This window comes from Panthera pardus, unplaced genomic scaffold (genome assembly GCF_024362965.1).
Source record: "Panthera pardus isolate Hobbes unplaced genomic scaffold, ASM2436296v1 HiC_scaffold_8, whole genome shotgun sequence".
In the NCBI taxonomy this organism is placed as follows: Eukaryota; Metazoa; Chordata; class Mammalia; order Carnivora; family Felidae; genus Panthera; species Panthera pardus.
Window position 1 is genome coordinate 73607965 of NW_026527013.1, and position 21452 is coordinate 73629416.

The 21452-nt window shown below is 36.6% G+C and overlaps 1 protein-coding gene across 4 annotated transcripts in view; it reads right to left on the reverse strand.

Annotated features, from left to right (window-relative positions):
* SUGCT (succinyl-CoA:glutarate-CoA transferase) overlaps window positions 1-21452 on the reverse strand; it is a 747749-nt gene that overhangs the window by 600327 nt on the left and 125970 nt on the right. For all 4 annotated transcript variants that reach the window (XM_019451100.2, XM_053897878.1, XM_053897879.1 and 1 more), the window contains exon 8: window positions 9392-9535. In XM_019451100.2, coding sequence (XP_019306645.1) covers window positions 9392-9535 — 144 coding nt within the window. The remainder of the gene's footprint in view (window positions 1-9391; window positions 9536-21452) is intronic.

Here is a 21452-nt window from a genome sequence, read left to right on the forward strand (position 1 = left end):
CTACAATGATGACATAATGGTTGGGGCCAAATAGATGTGTTCCACTAGGAATCAGTTGGTCTATAACTATGGCAGGTATAGAGCTACTACTAATTAGCCAACACAGAGGATATGATTACTACATTTCATTCTACATAAAATGTTCCAACCCTAGGAAGTACAAAGATGAAGGTAGAATCGATTAACTTAGCAACAAAAACAAATTGTTGTAACTCTAGTAGAAGAACATAAGTGATTCTCATACTGTTAAATCCACCTTTAGGAACAGTCCATTAAATTCATTATTCCATAAGATTCTGCAAAACTAAAATCTAAATTCAGTGACTATTTATCAGCACCAATGGATCTTTCTCCTATCTCTTTTGTATCTTGATCTTAATCATGTTCCTATTTTTTTCAGAACATTTTGAAAGTACCAAATTGTTTTAAAGTATCTAATAAGAGAATTAAATTAGATCACAATGAAATTTGTCCTCCTGTTTTATTCTTTTCTCCTTTGAGATATTCTCTCATCACTGATTATCAATTATTACAATTAAAAGCCCTAGTTTCCCTCACTGTGGTTCATGTCATATAAAAATATGCAATGCCCATGAATATAACTAAGGATTTCAGTTATACAAAGCTAGAGCATCCTCCCAATACACTTACATTTCACTGGATCTTCTAAAAGAAGGAGAAGGAGGAGGAGGAGGAGGAGGAGGAGGAGGGAGAGGGTGAGGAGGAGGAGGAGGAGGGAGAGGGGGAGGAGGAGGAGGAGGAGGAGGAGGAATAGGAGCAGGAGAAGAAAGAAAGAAAGAAAGAAAGAAAGAAAGAAAGAAAGAAAGAAAGAAAGAAAGAAAGAAAGAAAGAAAGAAAGAGAAAGAAAAACAGCCAACCATGTTTTATATTACAGCCAACTTGCATTCAATCCAACCAACAGTATAAAAATAAAAACAAAATAATAGATTATCTAAAATTCTAATTTTCTTTGGAAATCATCTGAGATTTCATTTTTTGGTGTGTCTTTACCTTCCTAATTAGTCATCTTGATATTAGATAAGTGTTGATTTTTTTTTTTTTATTCCCTGAACTATAATAAAGGAGCAGGAGGCCTTGGAGAGAATGCCAGTTAAAGAATGGAAGCTGGACAAGGATTTAAAAATTGGCTTCATGGGACACCTGGGTGGCTCAGTCAGTTTAGTGTCCAATCCTTGCTTTCAGCTCAGGTCAGGGTCTCAGTTTGTGAGTTAGAGCCCCAGGTCAGGCTCTGTACTAACAACGCAGGACCTGCTTGGGATCTTCTCTCTGCCTCTCTCTCTCTCTCTCACTCCCTCTCTCTCTCTCTCACACACACATACACACACACACACACACACACACACACACACACACACACACTAAATAAATAAATACATACATACATACATACATACATACATACATAAATACATAAACTTACAAATTAAAAAAGAAATGTTTTTAATGGGCCTCAAGTAACTAAGGATTGTCAGGCTGACAGGAGTCTTCAGGGCAGGAATGCATTAGGCTCCTCAAAAACGGGAGATTCAAATGCAAACTCACAGTTCTCTGATTTCTTAAGCTTTCTGATGATATTACCTCCTCTTTTTTCTCTCCCTACTCCATGCTGTCAACTTCCTTGGTCATAGGCTGCTGCCTCTCTCCCTTTCCATCCTCTATTCACCCTTCAGCATGATCTCAACCTTCAGCCTCTCACTTCCTTCCTGGATACGTAATTGTCTTTCCTCACAGATCTGGCACATTTACAATATTCTTAAGGAAATTCTTTCAGAGCTGACATCAATATGATACAGTGCTCGTGATACTTGAGAGGTACACAAAATGTTTTCATTCTAATTTCTTTTTTTTTATGTTTATTTATTTTTGAGAGAAAGAGAGAGAGAGAGAGAGAGAGAACGGGGAAGGGGCAGAGACACAGATAGACACAGAATCTGACACAGGGTCCAGGAACTGAGCTGTCAGCACCGATGTGGTGCTCAAACTCACGAACCACAAGATCATGCGACCTGAGCTGAAGTCAGATGCTTAACCAACTGAGCCACCCAGGCGTCCCAATTCTAATTGCTTTTTAAATCAGAAAAAAATTAATGCAATAATAATTAATACACATTAATGAATTATATTCATCTTTATACCAATGCATCTGTAATTCATAGTATTTTTATTGGAGCAAAGGACCTACAAGGGCAAAATTTTCTAGGGCCCACAGAAGTCATAATGGGCCCTGAATTGTGAGTCAACCTAGCCCTACATCCTTCCCACTCAAAACTGGTCCATGCTAGCCTTATGGATAAGACCCATACCAGAAGTGACCATATGAGTATTTATTTCAAAACCTGACTTATGGTGACGGTTGTATCACTCAACACATACACTAAGAATTATTAAATGGTCCATTGAAACAGGGTGAATTTTATGACGTGCAAAATATACCTCACTGAAACTGTTTCTTTAAAAAGATATAGAAGGGCACCTAGGTGGCTCAGTTGGTTGAGCCTCCGACTCTTGATGTTGGCTCAGGTCACAATCTCAAGTTCATGAGTTCGAGCCCCACATCGGGCTCTGCACTGACAGTGTGGAGCCTGATTCAGATTCTTTCTCTCCTTCTCTCTCTGTCCCTCCCCTGCTCTCTCTCTCTCAAAAAACAAATAAACTAAAAAAAAATTTTTTTTACGATACAGAATAAAAAAAAAGCAGAAACACAGGTGTATCTAAAAACACAAAAAGATAAATTTCAGATTACTATACTTATTTTAAATTCAGAAGTTGATCCCCACAAAAATGTGCCATAATACTGGGAGTTAAAATTTTATCTACCCTAAATATGAACACTTTTACAAACATGAAAAAAGAATAATGACATCAAAAATGTCAAAACATTCTATATGTGAAAATAATTATGGAAGTTTGGTGCTAAAAAAACTAACTCATTGTAGTAGTAATTAAGGGAGCCTGGTTGCAATTAAGTACAGGAAGGATATTAAAACTTCCAAAAGATATTTCTGTCAGCCACAACAGAAGAATAAGAGCAACAGAATAATTGGAACCACATCCAAATCCACTTCCTTGTTATTTACCAATATCATCTAAAGAATACTGTTTAGATGCTGACGTGAGACAATCTTCAGTTGACAACTTTAAATCATATTAAGACTTAAAAAAAAAATCAAAGAATTTTATGACAAGGGTTAAAAGTTCACAGCCTTGAAACTACAAAAAATCTGGTGCCCACTATAAACCACATCCTGGCAACTGTCATGTCTCTACAATGAAACGGTTTTGTTGTGGTCGAGGCAATCAGCTCTGAGTTAATAATTAGCTACTATTCAAATCAAGTGTAATTTGTGTAATTGTACACTAGATCACTTTTAGGAGAGGGAGTACAAAATTTCATTTTTAGCAACTGATATTGAATGTTATAGTCATTCATTTGTCATCCTGTGTAACGCAATCAAAATGAGTTAGAAAAGCCTGTTTTTTTACCCACTGCATGAAATCACAGTCACTTTCCAGGCATCTGAAATGAAGTTCGAATGCTATCTGCTTAACGCAGGTGAACATTTATATAAAAAAAGAAGAAGAAGAAAGTGAATACATTTTTTAAAAGGTGAAGTTTCCTATTATATTACTTTGAAAAGCATCTAGAAATAGCACTTCACATTTACATGAAGCAGATTTTAATCATTTTGGGGTTGGGTTGGGTTTTTGGATCTAGGATCTATGTTATCTTAAATTGAAAAACTAAGTAAAGTGGGATGTCTGGGTGGCTCAGTCGGTTAAGTGTCCAACTTCAGCTCAGGTCATGATCTCATGGTTCATGAGCTCAAGCCCCATGTTGGGCTCTGTGTTGACAGCTCAGAGCCTGGAGCCTACTTTGGATACTGTGTCTCCCTCTCTCTCTGTGCCCCATTTTTTTTAATGTTTTATTTTATTTTTGAGACAGAGAGAGACAGAGCGTGAGCAGGGGAGGGGCAGAGAGAGACAGGGAGACACAGAATCTGAAGCAGGGTCCAGGCTCTGAGCTGTCAGCACAGAGCCTGATGCGGGGTCTGAACCCACGAACCGCGAGATCATGACCTGAGCCGAAGTCAGACACCCAACCGACTGAGCCACCCAGTCACCCCCAAAAAAATTTTTTTAAGGAAAGACTAAGTAAAGTTAGTCAAGATTTCTCTATTATGAAAAGTTATAATAATTATGATAATAAAATAATTATGTCAATAACCAGTTTTTTTAATCTCAGCCCATTTCTTTCTTTTTTTAATTTTTTTTAACATTTATTTATTTTTGAGACAGGGAGAGACAGCATGAATGGGGGAGGGTCAGAGAGAGAGGGAGACACAGAATCTGAAACAGGCTCCAGGCTCTGAGCTGTCAGCACAGAGCCCGACGTGGGGCTCGAACTCACGGACTGCGAGATCATGACCTGAGCCGAAGTTGGATGCTTAACTGACTGAGCCACCCAGGTGCCCCAATCTCAGCCCATTTCTAACACTGCAAAATATTTTTTAAATAACCTAATAAAATTAATGCTAGTCATCAGAATACTTTTATGAAGAATTTTTCACATCCTTGAGAGCAGTAGATTCTCTAAACAACCCAGTTATGTTAGTAGAATGTTGATTGGTCCCCCAACATTTATTTCCCCTTCCTCTGGACAAAAGATAACCACACAATGCTTTAGGTGAATCACATCTCCCCAGTTACAGTCTTATGGTTTGGGTAGAGTTAACACTATCACTAGTACCTAGAACAGCTTAAGCCAAATAGCATATTTCTTTCAGTCCTCATTAATTGGTTCAGGAATGGTCATTTAACCCAGTAAAATATATGGTCTTGTTTTCCGGGGCTTCCAGAAAAAAGGCCTTCCTTTCTCTTCCATGCAAACTGCTAAACGATTCTGTAAGTTTCCTTAACCGTACAGTATAAGGACGTAAGACCTGGGACCAGAACTGCTTCACCTATAGCTCCACATCATGAAACATGGAGAAAAGGGGACAGAGGAAGGCAGCGACAGCACAGAATAGGAGTGAAAACAGGAAAGTAAAGAAAGACAAGTGAGAAATAGACAGAGAAAAGAGATGCCCAAGGGTAGAGAAACACACGTGAGAAGAAGTACAGAGATAAGACAAGGGCAGAGGCAAAAAGAGAAAAACAGAGCTTGGGCTGCAGTGGGTTAAGACAACGAAAATGTTCTTCCCACCCGCTGCCTGGCACCTCAGACAGCCTTCAACAAAAAATAGTGTCTGTACCACTGCCCTCTGAAACTCAAACGTTGTCCACAGCCCAGAGGTTATTCAGCACATGGCAACTATAGCATGTACCCAAGCAGACGTAGTCTTTGGTTGAAAAGACCATCACCAACAGAATTTGTAGGTAGAGAAACAGAGGCCTTGGGAGGTTAAAATCCAGATTCCGAAGCATAACATACAAGGCCCTTAACTACCTTGGTCCAACCATGCTCCAAGGCCCTGTTAGAAAACCACACCTTAGACTCTCCTTTCTGACACAGCTGCCTCTTGTATTAAACCTTGGACTGAGGTGTCACTTTGCACTCCAACCTAGCGACCACAGAGCCTGGGGCACAGTGAACCCTCAGTTGGCCAGAGTGCATAAAAAAATCCAGGTGTCCATGACTCCAAATGCTGTTTTTCTCAAAATTCTCACATTTCAACAGAAACACTGGTCCATCGGGTTAAATTCCATGATAGTTTTCATTCACTGGATCTAAACATGATTTAGATAATGATCCAGAGGGGCCACCTTGTTGCACTATCTTATTCTGACTCTTGGCATGCAGGTTGGGGGGCAGGGGAGCCAGTCCTGTTATGTTTTCCCTTGTTACTGAGTGCTCTTTTGCTTCCTCTGCCTCTTACTAAATTTGCCTTCTCCTCTGGAGCCCCAGTGTAGGAAAGCTGGATCTTGCCTGTCCCTCAGTGCTAAAAATCTAGCCTTTATGAAGCAGGGAAAAGAGAACCAGCCAGGATATCGGAAACCAAATTCTTGCAGTGACTCTTTGGTCAAGCAGATCAACCTCTCCTACTTCAGTTTCCTTATAAGTAAAATAGGAATAAAAATTCCTGCCCTACCTACCTCAGGTGATAATTACGAAGGTCATATAGAATAGTAAACATGGGGCACCTGGGTGGCTCAGTTGGTTGAGCATCTGACTCTTGGTTTCAGCTTGGGTCATGATCCCAGGGCCGTGGGATCGAGCCCCACATCAGGCTCCACACTGAGCATGGAGCCTGCTTAAGATTCTCTCTTTCTCTCCCTCTGCCCCTTTCCCAGGCTCACACTCTCTCTCTCTCTCTCAAAAATATAATAAAATAAAATAATAAAAATAATAAAAATAAAATAGTAGATGTGAAAGTCCATAGCTCTAAAACTAGACTTAATCAATTTTTTTATCATAAAAGGTAAAAGGTAAGGACAACAGTCAAGGTATGTAAACAAGCTAAGTGTTCATCGGTGGATGAATGGATAAAAATAATGTGATACATATACACACACACAATGGAATGTTATTCAGCCATAAAAAAAAAAAGAAGGAAATCCTGTCATTTGCAATAACATGGATGGACCTTGAGGGCATTAAGTAAAATAAGCCAGACAGAGAAAAACAAATACAGTATAATCTCACTTATTTTTGGAATCTAGAAGACTTTTTTTTACTTAAAAAAAAATACTGAGCTCATAATACAGAGAATAGATTGGTGGTTGTGAGAGGCAGAGGGTGGGTAAAACGGGTGAAGGGGGTCAAAAGGTACAAATTTCCAGTTATAAAATAAATAAGTCATAGGGATGTAATGTACAACATGGTGACTAGTAATACTCTGCCACATATTTGAAAGCTGCTAAGAGAGTAGATGGGGAAAGTTCTCACCATGAGAAAACAAAATCAACCGATGTTAACCAGACGTGGTGAGCGTTTTGCAATGTATACAAATATCAAATCATTATGTTGTACAACTGAACTTAATATGTTATATACCAGTTTTACCCCAGTTCATTTATTTTTGAGAGAGAGTGAGAGTGGGGGAAGGGCAGAGAGAGACACACACACAGAATCTGAAGCAGGCTCCAGGCCATTAGCTGTCAGCACACAGCCTGACACAGGGCTTGAACCCACAAACAGCGAGATCATGACCTGAGCTGAAGTTGGATGCTTAAGCGACTGAGTCACTCAGGTGCCCCAATTTTACCTCAATTTTAAAAAAGATAATGAGTCTTAAATACACAAATAATTTTAGCAAACTTTGACTAGGTTAACTACAGCACCATCAGCTACAGCTAAATCACTGCTACCTAGTTTACTGAAAACACATCATTTCATCATAAGTTGTTTATTAAGTACTTATTCTAATTCAATGGTTTTCTACCTTTTTCTAATCTTTCGTAGCAAACCTAAAGGCTGTGTGACATACCTACTGGTAACAGTGGGTCCCCGACTGATCTCAAAAGACTGGGAGAGACTGCTATTTGACAAATACTGGGATATGCTATTAGGTTACCACTGTAAACAGGAACAAACATTCCTGCATTCAGGGAACTTACAGTCTTAGGAAATAGCATGAACAACAAACACAGACACATACCCAAAATGACTGGAATGTGTATATGTGTGTATGCATGCATGAGTTTGGACTTACTGTACCCTCACTTCGAAACAGCCCTACCAGTCATACCACCCCCCTCCATTCCCATCTCCAGGGACCCACACACCTCTGAGTTGTGAATCATTGCATTAGGTGATGGAAGAGAATTAAACTCTATAATACTCTACAGGAGAATTTCTTCCAAAGCTAATTATCATTGACATATAAGTAAAGCAGTCTAAATACAGTTCAGGAGTCTTAAGGACTTTAAACTAAGCCTAAGACCCTCTGTGATCAGACAGGTCAAACACCCATGAAACCTTCATGTCTTCCATACTTATTAAATGTGTAATTTGTAAACAGTCACTTAACCTCCATCAGGTTCCTTACAGCTATTAAATTAGAGGAGGAAAGAAAAAGGCTTTCAGCTTCTTCCCATAACTAACATCTGTGTTTTTCTATTCAAAAGACCATTCATTCATTTGGAGAGAATTATTTTACCCTTTTATTTAACCATTAAAATGCTCACTGTAACTCAAAGCTAATGTTGAAACTCCAGACATTGTAATTCACCTGCAACCATTTGATATTTTTCTTACCTCTAGATAATTCCTCAATTTTGTCTAAGAGAAAATATCTCGAAAGCAGTTTTCCAACTTTATTAGTCTCCCGTGTATGCCATTTAAATCTGAAATTCCTAACTGAGATCTCCATCTATAAAGTAATTTTTCTCACGGTAAAATATCTCCTTGCACAAATTAAACTATTTTCTTTTTTATTCTATTCCCGAAAAATTATCTGTTCCAAATCAACGTCCACCTATGGTACAGCACCTGGGTCTGCTCCAATAAAAAGGAGGCAAAATGTCAATGTGAGAGTTAGTTAACTCTTTTATTCTACCAGTTTAGTATTTAGCATAACATAACTGATAACTGTCTAAACCAAGGGTTCTTACTCCGGAGTCCATGGAAAGAATTCTGGCATCTAATTAACCTGAACAGAAAAAATTAGATCTTTATTTCCATCCAACTCCTAGATAAAATTTAGCATTTTCTTCAATTACGAGTATAAGCAGCAAACCACAGGAGATTAGTAGTACCTATGGCTTGATCACCAATAAATATTATACATATTTTCATATCATATTATAGTTATTGTAGGTATCTTAAAGCATCATTTATGTTCAACATTTCCTCAAAATTGTAGTAGTTACTAGGCCCAATAATAGATCTTATGGTTTAATGTGTTAATAAAAAAAACGATATGTTATTATAACACAAAATTGGTTTTTACATTGAAATAACTATATTTCAATATAATTGGCTTCCCTTGCAATCCTAAGTATATCATTTTATGCATTTAGAAATATAATTCTAAGAAAAGGTCCATAGACTTCACCAGAGTACACAAGGGGTCTACAGTACAAAAAAGGTGAAGAAACTCTGGTCAAAAGAAGTTACAGAGCTCATGTGACAATAAAATAGAACCAAACGTACTCTTGTCTCACTCTTGTCACACTCATTCTAATATAAACAGTCCTTAAAATTCTAATTCAACAGCAATGCCTATTACAACAAAATCTTCATGGCCCACTTATTTTAAGATGACAATAATTAACTATATCAAAACAAAATAGCTTTTGCTGTTGTTGTTTGTGGGTTTTTTTCTGTTGTTTTTATTTTTGCACATGTGACCATAAAATTTGATATGAAAGAGTATGACCCAGATACACGTCTTTACAGCACAATCTAGAATGCTTTTTGGATTGATACCTGAGATGACAGCAGGTTGCAATCAATGAACAGTCCTTTCCCAGTTTTATATCTTTGTATCAATCCAGCCATAATGGCTCCATATGCATACAGGCCAGTAGCAAGATCAGTCATGGCCACTCCTGGACGAACTGGATCTCCATCCTGATTGAGGGTTGGGGTGAGAAAAACAGAGAAAATTGAAAATTGAAACCATCAGATGATTTCTCAAATATTCTAAGATCAAACAGAAGAAGAATTGTATATGACTTGTGCATGCACACACACGAGAAAAACCAACAAGCTGCTACTGTGGATACCTGTTGGTGGTGAGAATATACATTTACTGTATTTCTCACTCCATCTCCTACCAACCAAACTAAACCAAACCAAATAAGATAAAATATTTTTTAAATGTGTCTGAAGTTACTTTTTTTAAAAAATAAAATGTAATGTTTATTTATTTTTGAGAGAGAGAGAGAGAGAACATGAGTGTGGGAGGGGCAGAGAGAGAGAGAGAGACAGAATCTGAAGCAGACTACAGGCTCCGAGCTGTCAGCACAGAGCCTGATACGGGGACCGAACTCAGGAACAGCAAAATCATGACCTGAGCCGAAGTCGGACAATGAACTGACTGAGCCACCCAGGTGCCTTCTTAATATATTTTACCTGTTTATAGTAACAAAATAAATAGTTAAATTTGAATTTAAATGAGTTAATCTATTGGGAATGAAAAAGAGCATTTTTTTTTTCCTGTTGGGTAGGAGGCTCTTCCAGGAAAAAAGGCAGAAGACCTGGGCTATTCTCCTTATAAGCATGCTAATTACTGGCAAATATACTAATGGTATTTGCTTAAAAAAAAAAGTAATACTTATCCATAGAAGGCTTTTAAAAGCAGATTATTCCTGGCTTAGAATTACTATGATAAACAAGCCTAGAATCTATAGGCTTATAAGGGATGGGACACCAGCTATGCATTATCAAAGTATAAAATGTAACATTTCACAGCCTGCAATGTTCCCTACTGTATGAGGTAACCCATGTACTTCATTAGGTATAGTACCTACTGCTCTGGGATTGAGAATTTTGTCTATTGTGGGAAGAAAGAAAGCCTCTCTCAATGTTCAAGACCTCAGTCTGATTTTCCTGTGCCTTTTGGTTCCTTGTACCCTTAAAATTACAAGTAAAGCTTAATACTGATTAACATCTTCAACTGATGTCAGTCGGTTTTGATAATCCAATCCTTGACCTATACGTACAGATACTAGAGCTGTGCCTGGCAAACAATAAGTACCAGATAAAAACGAGCTAACACTATCATTTACATTATTATCAGTCATTGTAACATCATAGAGTTCTTATTTTTCACTACCTTGAATTCTGTTAAGCCTTACATTACACAGAATACCTAAAAAAACCTACATTTCATCTGGTTGATGCATTTATTCAATCACTTCCTTATTCATTAAGTCCAGCTGTTATTCAACCATTTTCAGAAGCTAGTTTTCCCTTTTCTGCAACCCATACACAATCTGTCAATCACCTTATAAGAGTACTAAATAATGTTAAAAGCAAGTAAATGAGAATATTTAATGACTAAACTTTTTTTTTTTTTTTTTTTGCTTTTCAACACCATTTCAAGAAAGATATAGCAATGAAAATTGGCAACTTCTAGCTGTTTTCTAACTATTATGATTGGAAAAACTTGTAGTTTTGTAGCATTCTATGTACTAATACCAAAATAGTAGAAAGAGAAATTAAGAAAATAACTCTATTTACAATTGTACCAAAAAGAATAAAATCAGTAAATTTTAAATTAAATTTGTCACTGGGATTTAAAATTATTTATTATGTTAAAAAATGAGAGACAAGGGGCGCCTGGGTGGCTCAGTCGGTTAAGCGTCTGACTTCAGCTCAGGTCACAATCTCGCGGTCGGAGTTCGAGCCCCACGCTTGGCTCTGGGCTGATGGCTCAGAGGCTAGAGCCTGCTTCCAATTCTGTGTCTCCCTCTCTCTCTTCCCCTCCCCCGTTCATGCTCTGTCTCTCTCTGTCTCAAAAATTAAAAATAAACGTTTAAAAAAAATTTTTAAAAAATGAGAGACAAGTTCAAATCTAAGTTTATAGACACATTTCCTCACTATAAAATAATGTACTCATATTTTATCTGCTATGCTTCTCAGACCAATAGGAATAAAGTAGATAATAAATCTTTTAACTTATATATAAACTTATTGAAAGGGGGAGACTTCACCTGATTAATATTCTAAAAATATCATTATGTTATCCAGAATAATAGTATTAAATGTATGGACATTAAATAAACATGAACTCATCTACAGAAACAACATTATCACTCTTAAAAGTGACAATTTGTGCCAGATAATTTTAGTGAAACACTAAGTGAAACAAGCTTACTAACACGCTTTAGATTCAAAGATACAAATTGGCTGAAAATAAAAAGAAAGCATGGGGAAAAACAGATCTTGCAAACAATAGCCATAAAAATGCTGGAGTGGCTATACTACTATCAGACAAAATAGATTTTAAACAAACCAAAAAAAGTCACTAGAGAAAATAAAAGATTTTATAAGGAAAATGGGGCCATGGCACTGGGAAGATATAATAATTATAAACATATATGCACCCAAAACAGAGCTGCCAAAATATAAAAAGCAAAAAGTGACATATTTGAAAAGAGAAACAGACACTTCAGGTATAATAGCAGGCTTCAATACTCAAATACAAATAGTGAATAGAACAACTAGAGAGAATATCAGAAAAGAAAGAAGAGATTTGAACAACACCATAAACCAAATACATCTATATTTAAATGACTATAAAACACTTCATGCAACAACAACAAAACGCACATTCTTCTCAAGTGCACATGGAACATTCTCTAGGACAGATCATATCATAGGCAATAAGACAAGCTAAAATAAACTTAAAAGTAGTGAGTTCACACAAAATATGTTCTCAGATAACAACTGAATAAAATTAGAATCACTAACAGAGGCATATTTTGGAAACTCAAAAATATGTGCACAGTAAACAACATAATCCCAATATACCAATAAGCAACAAAGAAAATCACATAAGAAATTAGAAAATACTTCAAGATGAATAAGAGGCATCCATATAGGTAAAGTTTAACCTAGCTCTATTTACAGACAACATTGTACTACACATAGAAAATCCTAGACTCCACCAAAAAAACTATTATTTACTGAGTAAATGAATTCAGTAAAATTTCAGGATACAAAATTAATACCCAGAAGTCAGTATCATTCTATATACTAATAACGAAAGAGAAATTAAGAAAATAACTCCATTTACAAGTATACCAAAAAGAATAAAATACCTAGGAATAAACTTAAAGAAGAAGGTGAAAGTCCTGTACTTTGAAAACTATAAAACAAGAACACCTATAAAACAACAAGAAAACAATGAATAAAATGGCATTAAGTACCTAAAAAAAAAAAAAAGAAAGAAAACTATAAAACATCGATGAAAGAAATTGAAGATGACACAAACAAATGGAAATATATGTCATGCTCATGGATTAGATGAATTAATCTTAAAAATGTGCAACTACCCAAAAGCAATCTACAGATTCAATGCAATCTCTATCAAAATACCAACAGCATTTTTCATAAAACTACAACAATCCTAAAATTTGTATGGAACCACACAAGTCCCCAAATAGTCAAAGCAACCTTGAAAAAGAAAAACAAAGCTGGAAGCCTCACAATTCTGACTTCAAGTTATATTACAAAGCGGTAGTGATCAAAACAGTATGGTACTGGCACAAAAATAGACACATAGATCAACAGAACAGAACAGAGAACCCAAAATAAACCCACAATTATATGGTCAATTAATCTATTACAAAAGAGGCAAGAATACACAATGAGGAAAAGACAGTCTCTTCATAAATGGTACTGGGAAAACTAGACAGCTACATGTAAAAGAATGAAACTGAACCACTTTCTAACACCATACACAAAAATAACTCAAAATAGATTAAAGACCCAAATGTAAGACATGAAACCATAGAAAACCTACAAGAGAACACAGGCAGTCATTTCTCTAACATGAACTATAGCAATAGTTTTCTAAATATGTCTCCTAAAGCAAGGGAAAAAAACAAAAATAAACTATTGGGACTACATCAAAATAAAAAGTTCTTTCACAGTGAAAGAAACCATCAACAAAACAAAAATGCAACCTAGTGAATGGGAAAAGATATTTGCAAATGATAAATCCAATAAAGGGTTAAGATCCAAAATATGTAAAGGATTTACACAACTCAATACCAAAAAAAAAAATTCTGATTAAAAATGGGCACAGAACCTGAATAGAAATTTTTCCATAGAAGACCTACAGATGGCCAACAGACACATGGAAAGATTCTCAACATCACCAATCACCAGAGAAACAGAAATTAAGACCACAATGAGATATCACCTTACACCTGTCAGAATGGCTGACATCAAAAAGATAAGAAATAACAAGTATTGCCAAAGACATGGAAAAAAAAGGAACTTTTGTGCTCTGTTGGTGGGAATGTAAACTGGTACACTCCATACTGTGGAAACAATATAAGAGTTCCTCAAAAAATTAAAAATAGAAAGACCATATGATCCAATAATTCCACTACTGGCTATTTACCCCCCAAAAAACAAAAACACTAATTCAAAAAGATGTATATACCCCTATGTTTGTTGCAGCCTTACTTACAATAGCCAAGATATGGAAGCAACCTAAGAGTCCATCAAGAGCCAAATGGACGGGGTGCCTGGGTGGCTCAGTCGGTTAGGCGACCAACCTCAGCTCAGGTCAAGATCTCACAGTTCATGAGTTCGAGCCTTGCATCAGGCTCTGTGTTGACAGCTCAGAGCCTAGAGCCTGCTTCGGATTCTGTGTCTCCCTGTCTCTCTCTGCCCCTCCCCTGCTTGCACTCTGTCTCTCAAAAATGAATAAATGTTAAAAATTTTCAAAAAAACAGAGAGAAACAAATGGATAAGGAATATGTGGTATATTTGTACATGTACACACACACACACACACACACACACACACACACACGCACACACACACTGAAATATTACATTGTCATAAAAAAGGGTGAGATACATCCATTTGAGACAGCCCGGATAGACCTGGAGGGTATTACGCTAAGTGAAATAAGTCAGAGAAAGACAAATACCATACGATTTTGTTTATATGTAGAATCTAAAAAACAAATGAAATAACAAACAAAAAGCAGAAACAGACTTTGTTTGATGGTTGCCAGAGGGATGGAAGGTGGGGGCTAGGGAAAATGGTGAAGAGAGGTGGCTTCCAGTTATGGAATAAATAAGTCATGGGAATAAAAGGCACTGCACAAAGAATATAGTCAATGGTATTGGAACAGTGTTGTATGATGCAGATGGTAGCTACATCTGTGGTGAGGATAGCATAACATATAAACATGTGGAATCACTATCTTGTACACCTGAAAATAATGTAACATTGTGGGCCGACTACACTCAAATAATTTTTTTTTAAAAAAGGAAAGAAAATGCTTCAAGACAAATGAAAATAAAGGTAAACATACCAAAATTTATGAGATGCAGCTAAAGCAGTATTTGAGAGCAACTTATAGCTGTACATTCCTGTATTTAAAAGAAGAACTATCTCAAAATAACAGCTAAGCATTTAAACAATTGTCTACCAAGCATTTAAAGAAGAGTTAATATTAATTCGTAATAAATGCCTCCAAAAACTGAAAGAGAACACTTCTCAGCTTATTCTTTGAGGCTAGTAATAAACTGAGGTCAAGCCACACAAAGACATCAAAAGAAAATAAAACTATACAGACCAATATCTCTTATGAATATAAACACAAAAAAAATTCTCAACCAAATACTAGCAAATTGAATCTGGCAATATACAAAAGGATTATACACCATGAGCAATTGGGATCAATTTTCTCAGGAACAAGGTTGATCCAACATTTGAAAATCAATCAATATAACAGACCAAATCATTAAAATAAAGGAAAAATGCAAAATGATCATCTCAACAGGGGCAAATAAAGCATTGATAAAATTCAACACCCTTCATGTTGAAATACTCAACACACTAGGAAGAGAAGTGAACTTCTTCAATCTCATACAGGACATATGTGAAAAAGACAGAGGCCATATCATAAGTAAATATGAAAAACTGAATGTTTTCCTTCTAATATCAGGAATAAGAGAAGGATGCCTGCTCTCATCCCTTCAACGTTGTACTGCAGGTTGTAGCCAGTGCAATTAAGAGAGAAAAAGAGAGGCGCCTGGTGGCTCAGTTGGTTAAGCGTCTGACTTCAGCTCAGGTCATGATCTCGCGGTTTGTGAGTTCAAGCCCTGTGTCGGGCTCTGTGCTGATAGCTCAGAGCCCGAAACCTGTTTCAGATTCTGTGTCTCCCTCTCTCTCTCTCTGACCCTCCCCTGTTCATGCTCTGTCTCTCTCTGTCTCAAAAATAAATAAACGTTAAAAAAATTTTTTTTTAAAAAGAGAGAAAAAGAAATAAAAGGAATCTAGACTGGAAAGAAAGAAGTAAACCTATATTTGCAGATGACATAATCATATATACAGAAAATGCTTAGAAACCCACTAAAAAACTCTTAGAACTAATAAATGAGTTCAGCAAGTTTGCAAGATACAGGCAATATAAAAAATCTATTGCATTTCTACACAGTAACAATAAATAAACTAAAAATTATATTAAGAAAACAATTCCACTTACAATACCATCAATATGAATAAAATACTTAGGAATAAATGTAACAAACTTACATTCTAAAAAGAAAGAAATTAAAGACCTAAATAAAAGGAAAGACATCCCACTGTCATGAATCAGAAGACTTTATATTGTTAATATGGCAATACTCCCCAAATTGATCTACACATTCAATGCAATTTCACCTACCAAAATCCTAGATGCCTTTTTTTGTAGAAATAATATCTAATCTTATAATCCATATGAAAATACCAGGGACAATAGCCAAAAAAAATCTAGAAAAAGAAGAATAAAGTTGGACAATTCAGACTTCCCAATTTCAAAACTTACTGCAATGCTACTGTAAATAAGGCAGCACGGTATTAAAACAAGACAGATATACAGACAATGGAAGTTTTCAGATTTACTTTCAATTAATTTTTTTAAATTATATTTAGTTAACATACAGTGCAATATTGGTTTCAGGAGTAGAATTCAGTGATTCATCACTTACATACAACACCCAGTGCTCATCACAAGTACCCCCCATACCAAGATAATTCAATGGGGAAAGAGTAGTCTTTTCAAAAAATGGTAGTGCAAAAGAATGAAGTTGGAATCCCTCCTTACACCACATAAAAAAAAAAAAATTAACTCTAAATGGATCATAGACCTAAACATAAGGGCTAAAACTATACAACAGAAAAAAATATAGCCATAAACTCTCATGATTGTAAATTTGGCTATGATCTCTTAGTTATGAAAAGACAACCCAAGTTTCAAATGAGCAGAGTGTTTACACACTCAAAAACAAGATGTACAGATAGCCAATAAGCACATGAAAAGATGCTCAACATCCATAGCCATCAGGGAAATGTAAATGAAAACCACAATGAAATGCCATAGTACACTAACTAGAATGGCTGTCATGAAAAAGAGAGATAATAGCAAGTGTTAGCAAGGATGTGGAAAAATCAAAATTCTTATACAGCGCTGACGGGATTGTAAATGGTGTGCTCACTGTGGAAAACAGTCTGGAAATTCCTTAAAGAGTTAAACATAAAGCTACCTTATGACCCGGCAATTCGACTTCCAGGAATATACCCAAAAGAATGAAAACATACGTCTTCACAAAAAACTCAATGTACAATTCATAGCAGCATTATTCATCTTGGCCTAAGAGTGGAAGTAACCCAACTGTCCATCAACCAATAAGTGAATAAATTGTGGGATGACCACACAATTGGATATGTTAGGCAATAAAAAGAAATGAAGTACCGATACATGCTAAGACTTTACACTAAGTGACAGAAGCCAGTCCCAAAAGGCCACATATTATATGATACTATTTTTGTGAAATGTCTAGAATAGGCAAATCCATAGAGACAAAAAGTAGAGCCAGGGTCTGACAGGAAGTGGAATAGGAAGTGCTGCTAATGAGTTTGGGGTTCCTTTTAAAAGATGAAAATGTTTTAAAAACATTTTTTTAATGTTTATTTCTTTTTGAGAAAGAGACAGAATGCGAGTGGGGGACAGGCAGAGAGAGAGGGAGACACAGAATCTTAAGCAGGCTCCAGGCTCTGACCTGTCAGCACAGAGCTCGACTTGGGGCTCGAACCCAAAAACCGGGAGATCATGACCTGAGCCAAAGTCGAACACTTAACCAACTGAGCCACCCAGGCGCCCCTAGATGAAAATGCCTTAAATTGGTTGTGGTGAAGGCTGCAGAACTCTGTGAATATAAAACCATCGACTTGTACACCTTAAATGAGTGAATCATATGGCCTATGAATTATGTGTTCATAAAGCTGTTTCACTTTTTAAACACCATTATAATGCTGATAATTAAACAAAACAAAAAAAAAGAAGTCATTGGAAATAAAGTTTTAAAAAGTCTTTTTATTTTTTAATTTTTTTTAACGTTTATTTATTTTTGAGACAGAGAGAGACACAGCATGAACGGGGGAGGGGCAGAGAGAGAGGGAGACACAGAATCGGAAGCAGGCTCCAGGCTCTGAGCCATCAGCCCAGAGCCCAACGCGGGGCTCGAACTCGCGGACCACGAGATGGTGACCTGAGGTGAAGTCGGACGCTTAACCGACTGAGCCACCCAGGCGCCCCTAAAAAGTCTTTTTAAAGTCCTGCTAAAAGGTCATGTATTTAGTGGAAACTCAAGAAGCTACATTTCATTCAAAGCTCTTTGGTAGCAATAACTAAGGATGTACCACTCATCTTCCAGTATAATTCAGAGGTGGCTATGCTCATACTTTGGAAATCCCTCATAATCATATTCCTGTCATTGAAGAATTGTCAGCATGCCAGAGAAATAAGGAAGTGCCAATAAAATACCATTTAGTAAGCAGGAAATCCCACAGAGAAGCACACTGTGGCTGTGAAATGACTAAGTATTCCCAGGTGCAATCTAACAGAATCAGAGCGGGGACTGTGTACATACAAAGTATGAAACTCCCCTTCCACATCCAGAGCTCCAGCCCTATTGCCTTGACAATACAAAACAATGTGTCTCTCCTCCTGAAATTTGGGATAAATGGGGTGGTGTTATCTCTGCATGTCAATAGATATAGGAATTTAGGGGCACCTGGGTGACTCAGTCGGTTAAGTGTCCAACTTTGGCTTGGGTCATGATCTCACGGTTCCTGAGTTCAAGCCCCAAGTCCGGCTCTGTGCTGACTGACAGCTGGGAGCCTGGAGCCTGCTTCAGATCCTTTGTCTCCCTCTCTCTCTGCCCCTACCCCGCTTTAACTCTGTGTGTGTGTCTCTCTCTCTCAAAAATAAATAAATGTTTTAAAAAATGTTTTATTTTTGAGAGAGACACAGCATGAGTCGGGGAGAGGCAGAGAGAGAGGGAGACACAAAATCCGAAGCAGGCTCCAGGCTCTGAGCGGGCAGCACAGAGCCGACGTGGGGCTCAAACTTACCAACGGCGAGATCATGACCTAGGCTGAAGTCAAATGCTCAACCAACTGAGTCACCCACGTGCCCCTAAAAAAACCTTTTTAATAGATATAGCTCATAACACTTAGCCAAAACACATTTGAGGAAAAAATGGGTAATTAACTGATCTTGTTGAGCAATATGCACTAGAATTCCATCCATCATCATTGTTTGGAAGAAGTGGATCTAAACTGTATGTTATGTATATGTATATGTATATGTATATGTATATGTATATGTATATGTATATGTATATGTATATGTATATGTATATGTTAGAAATACTAAGTCTTCCCAGTTATTCACTTTCTACATCCATTCATGTATTTTTGCATCCTCAACTGTTACCAGTGTTGTTTTCTTAAGCTCTCTCATCCCCATTCATTCATGCAATTCAAAAGTAAAACCTGAGCATTAGTTAAAAATAAATAAATAACTAGCAAAATCTGACTAAACTGGAGTATAGTTTAGGTAATAGTCCTGCACCAGTGTGAATGTCTTAGTTTTGATCATCATACCTATGGTTTTGTAAAAACATTACAAATGGTGAAGGGTATGGGTTGAAGGTTATACAGTATAGGTAAGGGTATTGGTAAAAGGTATAGGAACTCACTGTACTATTTTTGCAACTTTTCTTATAAGTATAAAACTGCTTCAAAGTTTAAAAAGTTGAAAAGTAAAACCTGAATTATTTCTTTAAAAAATAAATATGACAATTTTAAGTGGTAGAAATGTTTTAGTGTTTTTTTGTTTCTTAATAATGCAATCTAGAGAAGGGAAAAAAAAAAAAAAACCTAAAAGGTCATTTTGTTTCCTTTACATCACAGTGTCCTAAATTAAGAATTTTAAAAAAGATTATCTTCCATACATGATTTAAGGCTGTGTAATATTTTCATTTATTTCTCCATATCCCCACAACTTTCAGAGGTTACCAAATAAATTTTTAAAGGAAAGAAGGGAGGGTGGAAGAAAGAAAAATCATGTGATTTTCTAAGTTATTATTTAAAACCTTGTTTGGTTAAAAAAAAAAAGTACATAAGAAACTGTAAATCAATTCTGGAAGGTGTTCAATAAAGTGGCATGAATTTAAGGAGTCACCAAGCATTTTTCTCCTTAGTTATATTACTCAACCTAATTATTTCATAAAACAACAAAAATGTTAAAACTTTTTTTTAAGTACTTGGCTTCATTTCCAAACTAAAAAGTTATCCTTAAATGTATCTGTGTCCGTATGTCATACATTTATTTCATACTGAGTCATTCATTATACTAATGTAATCTACAGAAAATTTTGTTTCTACCTTGGGGCACATGAATTTTTTCAGTGACCTATTTTCTAAAATATGAATTCTTCCACCATTACTCTGGAAAGTTCTTAGCCATTCTAATTTTTTCCCAATTGTCAAATGCTGGTAATGATAAAATCTACTTCATCACAAGGTATGAGAATTAAATAAGAAAAGGTGTATAAAAGCACTTTATACACAAATGTGACTTTTTATAAGATACTTGGTGTGGGGCTAGGAGATCCATCAGAAACATTTAGCAATAGTCCAAGGGAGAGAGCCATAGAGAGAACCTCAATTAAGGACAGAGGGAATGGGTTGATGCCAGAGATCCTTAGAAATTTGAATTCTTAGACTTTGATTATGATCAAATGAAAAGAGAGGTTAAAATTAAATGAATTTGAGGGGGAGGCCACTGGATGGCTCAGTCAGTTAAGCACCAGACTTCAGCTCGGGTCATGATCTCACAGCCCGTGAGTTCGAGCCCCACATCAGGCTCTGTACTGACAACTCAGAGCCTGGAGCCTGCTTCAGATTCTGTGTCTCCCTCTCTCTCTGTCTCTATGTCTCTGTCTCTGTCTCTCGAAAATAAATAAACATTTTAAAAAATTTTAATTGAATTAACTTGGGAAAATAATCAACATGAAATTAACTTTCTTAATATGAAAGTAATATTTTGATTACGAAAAACACTGCAAGTATGACTTAGAGCCCCAACTAGTAGGAAAAATATCTTTTTTTTTTTTTTTTTTTTTAATTTTTTTTTCAACGTTTTTTATTTATTTTTGGGACAGAGAGAGACAGAGCATGAACGGGGGAGGGTCAGAGAGAGAGGGAGACACAGAATCGGAAACAGGCTCCAGGCTCCGAGCCATCAACCCAGAGCCTGACGCGGGGCTCGAACTCACGGACCGCGAGATCGTGACCTGGCTGAAGTCGGACGCTTAACCGACTGCGCCACCCAGGCGCCCCAAAAATATCTTTAGTACAAAGGGCAACATGGCACACAACAACAACAACAACAAACTATGATATATTCAGATCAAACAAGTCTTCCAGGGCACAAGAATACAGTCAGTCACCACAGTCACT